At 42.6% G+C, this 10,103-nt stretch overlaps 1 protein-coding gene across 1 annotated transcript; it reads left to right on the top strand.

The window, feature by feature from the left end:
• The first annotated feature begins 5,153 nt into the window (after positions 1-5,153).
• Positions 5,154-6,424, top strand: LOC125535686 (large ribosomal subunit protein eL22z). The gene is made up of 2 exons (XM_048698751.2): positions 5,154-5,490; positions 6,152-6,424. Exons 1-2 carry the CDS (start codon positions 5,246-5,248, stop codon positions 6,294-6,296), a joined length of 390 nt encoding a protein of 129 aa, XP_048554708.1. The 5' UTR covers positions 5,154-5,245; the 3' UTR covers positions 6,297-6,424.
• The last annotated feature ends 3,679 nt before the right edge of the window (positions 6,425-10,103 follow it).

The following is a 10,103-nucleotide window of genomic DNA, read 5'->3' as shown; positions in this document are numbered from 1 at the left end:
AAAACACACACACCCCTAGTTGCGAGTCACTGGTCGACATGCAACTGGGGACCCTCAACAAAACACACACTCCTAATTGTGAGTTGATGGTTGACATGCAACTGGGGACCATCAACACACAAACTCACACCGTTAGTTGCGAGTCGATGGTCGGCTTGCAAGTGGGGCCCCAAGAAAACATACACACCCCTAGTTGCGAGTCGATGGTCGGTATGCAACTGGGGATCACGATAAACACACATACACACACACACCCCTAGTTGCGAGTTGATTGTCTAGATGTAACTGGGGACCCTCGACAAACACACACACTCCTAGTTGTGAGTCGATGATCGACATGCAACTAGGGACTCTCGACAAACACAGACACACCCTTAGTTGCGAGTCGATGATCGGCTTGCAACCGGGCCCCTGGAAAAACACACATGCCCCTAGTTGCGAGTTGCTGGTCGTCTTACAACCGGGGAGCCTCAACAAATAAAAACACACTCCCCCTAGTCACGAGTCGATGCTCGGCTTGCAACTGGGGACTCTCGACACACACACACACACGCACACGCACACGCACCTTAGTTGTGAGTCAATGATCGACATGCAACTGGGGACTCTCGACAAACACACACACTCCTAGTGGCGAGTCGATGGTCGGCTTGCAACTGGGAACCCTTGACAAACACACACCCCTAGTTGTGACTTGATGGTCGGCTTGCAACTGGGTGCCCCGACAAACACACACACCCCTAGTTGCGAGTCGATGGTCGGCATGCAACTGGGGATCGGACCCTCGACAAAACACGCGCAAACCTTAGTTGCGAGTCGTTGGTTGACATGCAATTGAGGGCACCGACACTAGTTGCGAGTCGATGGTCAACATGCAACTAGGGGCACCGACAAACACACTCACCTCCTAGTTGTGAGTCGATGGTCAGCTTGCAACTGGGGGCCCTGAGAAAACACACCCCCCTATTTGCGAGTCGATGGTCGGTTTGGACTGGGGACCCCGACAAACACACACAAACGAACTAGGGGGCGTACAAAAACAAACTAGGAGGTGTGTTCAGAGGTACTTAAGACCACCTCCATTGTACACTTCTCATCCTGCTCGGAAGGAGTGGACATCTAAAACTCTTATAGACTAAAAAAACTTATAAAATAAGTTGAATCTGGAGTAGACTATACTGAAAGTTCAGGTTGCTATGATATAACTGAAATAGAGTTCATTTCAAAAAAGGTTCAGCACCAGATGAGTTTATCCACCTAGTTACCATTTGTTTCACTTACCTTATCACATAAATTTTCTCTAGTGCTCATAGATCAGAAAATACTCTTGTTAGATTTTGAAATCACATATCTTCAAACAAGAAAAGATTTTAAGAGAAAATATGAAAAAATATGAAAAACAAAAGCTATACATTCGGGCCTACTACTACTATACTTTCAATTTCTGGAGTTGTGCCATATGCCACAACTTTTAAGAAATCAAAAAGACCTCGCTTAGTCTGAGAAGTTTGAAGTATTCAGAAGAAGACTACACATGCTCCCTACAAACAGACACACACAAAAATTCAGACATTCCCGTCTGAAAAAAGAAGGATTGCAATGTATGCCACTGAAAATGTTTATCCACTCGCATTATGCCTCTTAAATTTCAGACAAAAATGGCAGGCAACTCTGTCTGTTGTCTATATGTAGTATGTGCTACAAACTCAAGATTACAAAATGGGGTGCTAGCTGCTACATTCAGATTACAAAACTGGGGTGCTCGCTGCTACATTCAGATTCACACACACACACATAAACTGGAAGTCCCTAGATGTACAGACTCAAGTTACAAAACTTGGGGTGCTCGCTGCTACAATCAGATTCACACAGAAAAACAAATCTACAGCCATGGGCATGAACATAACCGGGTTGGATTGCTAGTTACTATTCATCAGCTGCATATATAGACATGTATTCAGACATTCCACACTTAAAATCATTTCATTTTCTCTCTAAAAAATGTGTGATGCAAACGAATCTAATATATCACGAAAAAACAGCAAGCACCTCATGTATGCCACTCATATAAACACTCCCCCCCCAGGTTCTTGATGTTCATCCCTCAAAACAAACAAACACCCCTAGATGGCATGGGAAAACAGGAAAAAAAGGCGAGGAAAAGAAAGAGGGGATGAACACTCACTCCGCTGGATTCCCCTGCCATCTCTGTCGCCACAAGCCCACCAGATCAGGTCGTCTCTCCCTTGGATTCGAGTCAGAAGGAATACAGTGGTGGCAGAACAAGGGATGAGGAGGGGAAAAGAGGTGAGGAGAGTGAGGACGGGACTCCAGATCAGGTTAGACTGTTCAGATTCTAAAGCAAGCCCAATAAACAAACAAAAATCAAAGGCCGGCCCAAATCTCCTCGTGCACGAATAATAAAGCAGAGACAGATCGGACGGTACAAACACTTAGATGTGACATCCTTAAATATCATCTAGATGTGAATTAGTCATTCTGAAACAGAAAAGAAAACAGCACTAGGTTGGGCTTTCGGCTAGGGTGTGTACGCCTTGACACTTTCAAGTGCGAATAATCAGGAGCATGATTGGCTGGGCTTCAGCCTTTCGGCTAACTTAGGGCATGTACAATGGTTGATAGGACAGTCTTATTTTAAATCTTGCATGTAATTTAGAGATGACAAAAAAATATATTTACAATGGGTTATATCTTAGCCTTATCTTCAATAACTAGTTATTCCTTAAAATATGGTGAGACAAATTGTGCTAAGAGATCATCTCTTGTCTTATCTTAAATAAGAAAAGACAAGCCTTTTCTTATGAGTTCTCTCTCCTCCACCTCACCATTTATCCTACATAGCACTCCTAAAATAGCACCATTGTACATGCCCTTATATTTTAGTCTCCTTGGGCTAGCTCGTAACAAGTAGGTCCGAGAGGGTTCCGTGTATATGGTTAATTTGGTTTTCAACTAATAAATAATAAAAACAGAATAAACTCTTAATCCCGGTTAATTTAGTTTGGTTCAGTTCGGTATTCTGTTTTCGGCGCAAAAGTGCCCACCCCGGGACCGACCCATATATAAGTAAGCTAATTAGTTTTTGTTTGTTTTTCAGATCATTTATTTTAAACATTTTATCTGGTATTATTTCCGGCCAGTTTTCTATTATGATTTCTAATTCTAAAAATACTCTATGAAACTTAAATTGTTGCAAAATTGAAAAAAAATGTTCATGAATTGAAAAATTCTAGCGAGTCCGCAAACTAAAAAATTATTAATGAAATCAATAATGTTCACAAAATTTAGAAATATTACCGAATTTTAAAAGGTTCACAAATTAGGAAAATAATAAATTGAGAAAATGTTTACAAATGAGTTCCAACAGTGTCCCTAATTTCAACAATATTTGCTGATTGAAATAGTGTTCACAAATTAAAAAACAATTCATGAATTGAAAAAAGTTTGCAAACTCAAAAAAACTTGACAAAATTTAAAAATTGTTCGTGCATCAAGAAAAATCTTTTCAAATTTTAAAAATATATGTGAATTCAAAACATATACATGAATTTTAGAAATTTTCCCAATTACAAACATATTCATGATTTTTTTAAATCGTGAATTGGAAAATTCCATGAATAAAAATAATTTATGAATTTTTCATTTTCTATGAATCTTAAGAAATGCTTGTGAATTCAATTTTTTTCTGAATTTTCAATATATACTCAATTTAAAAAATGCTCGTGTATTTTCAAAATGTTCAAATATTCATAAAATTTTAAAATGAATACATAAAAATTAATAACATAATAGACCAAAAGGAATCCGAAGAAAATCATAGAAAGAAACAACGAAGGAAACCTGTTCCGATGGAAAACACACAAGAGAAATGTCAAATGGGTCAGTTCATGTAGCAGCAGTACCCTTGGAGGGTGTGTGTTTGTGTGGTATTCCGGCGTTACTATGCGGGGAATGGTAGGATTGGTCGTGGTGTATTTGTCAAAATAACTAATTACGTGTTACCCCTTGCAAAGGTCATTCCCACCTTCGCTGTTGCTGACAATAGTGCACTTCTTGTACGCCACTTGTTGCAATCTTAGAGTTTTCCCTTTTTTCATATATTTTGTTTACCGAAACATTTTATCGCTAAAACCATGCATTTAAATCACAAACCATTTTGACCGTTGGATTTTTGTATTGAGATATTTGAAACTAGATATCATATTAATAGGTTCGAACGAACTTTTTTTCGCAAAATTTGGGAATAGAATAACCTAGAAAAGGCAAAAAATTCCAAAAAGGTAAAAAGACAAAAACAGAAAATAATCAAAAACCAAGAACCTGAAAGCACAACTATACTTTTCTATTTTTTAGAAGCACAACTCTGCTTTTCCCTTTTTAGGAAGCACATTTGAGTTTCCCGCGAAAGCATAGCCTGTGCTCTTCTCGCAAATAAGCAATGTTTTTTGAAAAATAAAAAGAACCTGCCAAAACTTAGAAAAAATCAAGTAAAAATCGAAAAGCCAAAAAAAGCGTGCAGGAAAGTAAAAGAACTAAAATCCCAAGGGTGTCCTCCACGGGGAAGGGGACTGCATGGAAGTTATCGACATCATGCAAAACTGCGGGAATTCTCTTGGCCCGGCAGCGGCAATCTACGAAGAATGCTCTTTTCTAGCTCGTAATTTTATATCTATAGTTTTTTCTCATTGTCCTAGAGAGGCCAATATGGTGGCAGATTTGTTAGCTAGGAACTCAGAGGTCTCTCGAACTATTGTTTGGAAATCGGAGCCTCCGGGGTTTCTGGTTGATGTTTTGACAAACGATGTATCATGTTTACACATGAAATATAAACTGCCATGTTGGCTTTTATCCAAAAAAAAAGTGACCTCCACGGAGTCATTCAAAAGGCACCCCTTATTATTATTATTTTGTAAAAGGCACCCCTTAATTAGTTGCTCCCCAAAGCACCTCCTCACATTGAATGCTCAATTGCTATATGGGCCTTAGGTACCTTCAAAGATCCAACCTAAGCCCAACCTCTCTATCCCCGTAATTCCAATCTCGCGGAGACCCAACGAGCCAGCCCAGTCACTTGCCCCATGAGAATGGCAGCCCACAAGGCCTATATATAGCGCGCGACCCCTCTCTCGCTTGCCCTTCTTCTAACCCTAGCCGCCTGCGCGCCGCCACACGAACCCCCCACCCAACCCGAGCGAGCACCGGCCGAGGAGGAAGAGAAGGTGAGATGGCTCGCGGCGCGGCGGCGGCGGCGGCGGCCGCCAAGGGAAAGAAGAAGGGGTCCGTCTCCTTCGTGATCGACTGCACCAAGCCCGTGGAGGACAAGATCATGGAGATCGCGTCGCTGGAGAAGTTCCTCCAGGAGCGCATCAAGGTCGCCGGCGGCAAGGCCGGCAACCTCGGCGACTCCGTCACCGTCACCCGCGACAAGAGCAAGGTCACCGTCACCTCCGACGGCGCCTTCTCCAAGAGGTATACCCTGCGCGCCCTTCCACGCCCCATCGTCCCTTTGCCTGTGCGTGGTAGATCTGAGAACTAAGCATGAGCTTGGATTGGTTCATTTTGCGGTGACGTAGTTGCGATTGGCCTTTGTGTCTATTGTTTCGATTGTTGCTGTATATTGTTCTGCACCCTATGAGATACATGGCCGAGTTGTCTGTAGCTGCAGGAAGAACTATCTGTATCATGACAGAGCGTTCTGGCTTTCACCTTTGTACAGAGCGTTCTTGCTTTTCCTAAAAGCAAATGTCTCTTAGCTCAATTAGCTGAATATTTTGATTGTCGATAGTATACAAAACTTGAATGCAACAGTATATATCGTGACCCTTGTAAGTGTATTGTTTGCACTTTATTTTGTTTGTGCAGCTTGGGTATTTGTGGATAACACCATTGGAACCTTAAACGTGATAACTTGATTTGTCTGAATGTTGTAACTTATCATTGCCTTGGCGTTGGAACTTATTTTTACCTTGCCTAAACACTGAACATTCAGGCCAGTTATACTATTCATTATCCAACATTTGCAAGAAAGATAGATGATCGGCTATTTTGTTCTGGCTGTACAACAATTTACATGCTATTAGCATCGGTTGTTCCCATTTAGCCTAATTGCATCATTCTTCGGTCTTCTCAGGTACCTCAAGTACTTGACCAAGAAGTACTTGAAGAAGCACAATGTGCGGGACTGGCTCCGTGTGATCGCAGCCAACAAGGAGCGCAACGTGTACGAGCTCCGGTACTTCAACATCGCTGAGAACGAGGGCGAGGAGGAGGATTAGAGTGCATTGTTATATTGTAGTGCTTGTTGAGTTTTTGATACTTGATCTGAGTACCTCCTAGTTATCCACCTATCTTATGTTGTGCCCTGTTGAACATGGATGGTTTAATTCGAAGAATCCTTATATTTTGTCTGCTGTGTATCCATATGTCTGAACCTATAGACGATTTTTATGGAGATTTGTTCCTGTTTCCACCGAACTGCGGTGCGAAGCAGTGGTGCTTTTCACTCCTAAAGTTTTCTTCAATCTGATTTCGAACCTACTCCACTAGTAAGGATTTATGTGTACAGTTGCCACTTGCTTATTTTTGCTATACCTCTAATTTCTCTGTCACTGGTCCGGCCTTCTGAAATCCTACAATCTGGATGCCAGTAATGTTGGACTCCAAACACCTCGACTCAGAGCAGGCATGACCGGCTGGCTGCCCTTGACTCCGCCTGCCCTGGCTCGGCCGACCACACCCAAAAACCCTGCCCCTGCGACCCTTCTCCCACTGTTTGAGCCGCCGTCCAGCGATGGCTTTGCTCCTTTGCTATGTGGAACATGAGCTTGTTGAATTTTGATACTCGATCTGAGTACCTCCAGTTATCACCTATCTTATGTTGGGCTTGATTGAGTATTGATGGTTCAATTTGAAGAATCCTTATATTTTGCAGCCTCAACTATGGATCCAAAGGCAAGTACTGAACTGCTGTGTGAAATGATGCTGCTTTTCACTAGTTTTCTCCTGTCTGATTTTGAGACCTTTCCGTGATGGTCTGCGGTTGCCAGTGCTGGCCTCTGAATTCTCTCCCATTCTCAAGATCCTGATAGCATGTTTCGATAACGCTTACCCTCCAGGAATTTGAGTATGATGTCTGCTGCTGTCAAATTGACGTACCAAATTCACACCAAATTCACAGTATTGATACGGAACTACGGAAGATATCATTAGGCTATGCTTTTATCCAAACAGCATGAATATATGTGCATTGGTCCCAATTTCCAACATCTCATTGTTCATCATGCGCGACAACATTAACAGGAGATTAATATCCTGTACAAACAACATGAAAGCCGCGAATTGGTCCTAATTTTCTCTCTGAGAGAAGCAGAAGCAATTTCCTTTGCTGGCATCATGGCAGGAGTTGCGGACGAAAGGCTACTGACTCAGCAGCATCCACCACCCCGTTCTTCTCCCCCAAATTCCAAGACCTAGTTTCGGATCGCCCTCTTAATCGTAATGTTTAGCCTATCCATGTCTCGTCGAAATTGTGGTAGGTAACCGGTCCTTGCATAAGCCAGCAAACAATTCTTTAGAACAACCCTCTTGTGAGCCAAGAATATTGTAGTTCAGGTAAATATCTGATTGCACTTGGCAACCTCCATGGATGGAGCCAAAGAATCAATAAAGTGGATGGAGTTAAATATATTTTTTAACCATTTTATATGGAAATTTCATGGGTATGCATAGAATTTTCTCAAACCTGGTGGTGGGGATGGGAACCCCCTAGCTCCGTCACTGGGAAGCTTGTTATATTTCCTCGTTGGACACACCCATTTTCAGCGAGATCGGAACAACTCTTTCGACGAGACGTAAACAGAAAACTGATTGGGAGATTTTTGGTTTAGTCACATGGACGTGTCACTTAGTAATGAAAGGCCACCAACCGTGCATGTGAGGGAGGTGTGTCAAGCTTTGAAACCGCGTATGTAGTTTTCATCATACGTGAACCTCCCAACAAAGGTGGCCCAGGGTGTTGATGACAAAGTTGTGCACCAGGGTTATTTTTCTCCAGCTCTGCCCCTACCACATGTTGTGAGAGTATCATAGCAAGTATCATGCATGTAAACTAGGCAATTTTGACGATGTGGCATAAAACTAAACGAAGAAAGAAATTGTTGAGAATCATATCATGATCTCGTATCACGATCGTTGCAATATGTGGCGGTGGACGTTGAATCTTGCTAGTGCTATTGCGCGGAGCATGTGAATTAGTAGTGTAAATATAGCCTAAGCTACTGCCTCCGTCCCCATTCAAGGAAACCATTTGAATACCAGGCATGTGATGCACTTAGCCAGATTGTTGAACCGTGTTTTGAACAGACCTTTGACGCGAACATACAGACAACATAGAATTCTTAGCTAGGGGTTGTAATGTACATGAGAATTTGTACGATGTAACGTAGAACATACACACAATGATGGAGCTAGGGGGACTAATGCCCCACTCCCACCTCCAAGATCGAGAAAAAAAATCTATACATACCCTTGAAATTTTCTTATAAAAATGGTTAAAATTTAATTTAACCCCCATCCACTTTTTTGGTTCTTGGCTCCATCCAAAGTGGTTGGCCAGTGCACCTAGACATCTACCTGAACTACAATATCTAAACTCAGAAAGAAGAAGATGCGAACCAACCTGTGGTTGTGGTTGGATGGTTAAGTGGACAACGATATCCCCAGCCCCAGTGACGAAGCGTGACCAAAATATAAGAGGGGGCCAACTTCATATAAAACACACACAATATGCATGAAAACCCACACTACATATCCCCTAAAAACAAGCCGTGGAACATATGTAAGGGTAATTAGAAGACCATGTCATAATAATAAAAATTCACACAAACACAACAGATATAACTGGTTCACACATACCTGCGCATTGTGGATAAGTAAATTTTGGTGCTCCAAAAAATAGATCACGCGTAATGATCAAACGACAACTAAACAAAACTAATAGCTATAGATATGCTCTTTCTACTCTTCCTACTTTTGGGATCAACAATTATATCTTCACAACCAATTTTTGATGCAATTTCTCATTATTTTTGTAGAAGCAAACTGCATGCAAGAAAATCATCTTTTATTCGCAGCCTTGACTTGATAATCTTCAAGCTCAAGAAAGCACACTCAGTTTGGGAATGCACGCTCAGCTGATAATCATTCATTCATATATGGCAGCAGTGCTAGAGCATTGAGAGCTAATGGATATATATCTTACAAGAAAACACGTCCGTGTCCACGGCGATGGCGTCTGGCGTAGAGCGCATGCCGGACGGCCGATTTTGGCGTGGTGCAGTGCCGTGTGCAGGGCTGCAAAGCGGTCTGCTCCAAGCCTCAAACCATCGAGAAGCTGAGGATCAGCCGGCCAAGAAGAAGGGGATAAAGGTCTGCCCGTCAGCTGCCGCCGCCGCCGCCGTCGTTGAGGGATCAGGTCGAGGTCGTCGACGCTGGACGTGCAGGCAGGGAGGCATGGAGGGAACGAGAGCTGAAGCGGACGCGTTGACTCACAGTCAGTCAACACAAGTGGAGGCGTTGGACCAGAGTCGTAAGTATACCTAGTGACCAGATTCGGAAAAACACGGCCTTCCTTGAATCTGGCCGGATTTTTTAACTTTTCAACCCTGCATGAATCATAGAACCTGGGTTTGTGGCTGCGATAGCTGTTTTGGCACTAAGCTATGATGGACATTTTTGCCCAAAAGTAAAATATTGTCCAAAGGAAAATAGACTTGCGTGGGAACTTAAAATTGCGAGTCTTTGTACTGTACGGCATCACGGTGGGCATGTTTTTGAGGGTGTGTCTAATCCTCGTCTAGATGTGTATATGTCACATCACATGTTCGGTGGGAATTTATTCGTCGAAATTGTGACCTTGCCTTTCGCTGTTGCATCCATTTCTCATGTCCATGTACGTGACGAGTTGGTTATGCATTCATCACAAGATAATTACACGCCTTGCCACAACAGGGGTTGAGCGGATGAAGGAAACCGACGACACGACAGAAAAAAGGGTTGAGCCACAACAGAGGAAGTGGCGGCCA

Source organism: Triticum urartu, chromosome 2A (genome assembly GCF_056163025.1).
Source record: "Triticum urartu cultivar PI428250 chromosome 2A, HENAU_Tu73, whole genome shotgun sequence".
NCBI lineage: Eukaryota > Viridiplantae > Streptophyta > Magnoliopsida > Poales > Poaceae > Triticum > Triticum urartu.
This window is presented reverse-complemented; position numbering and strand designations above follow the sequence as displayed.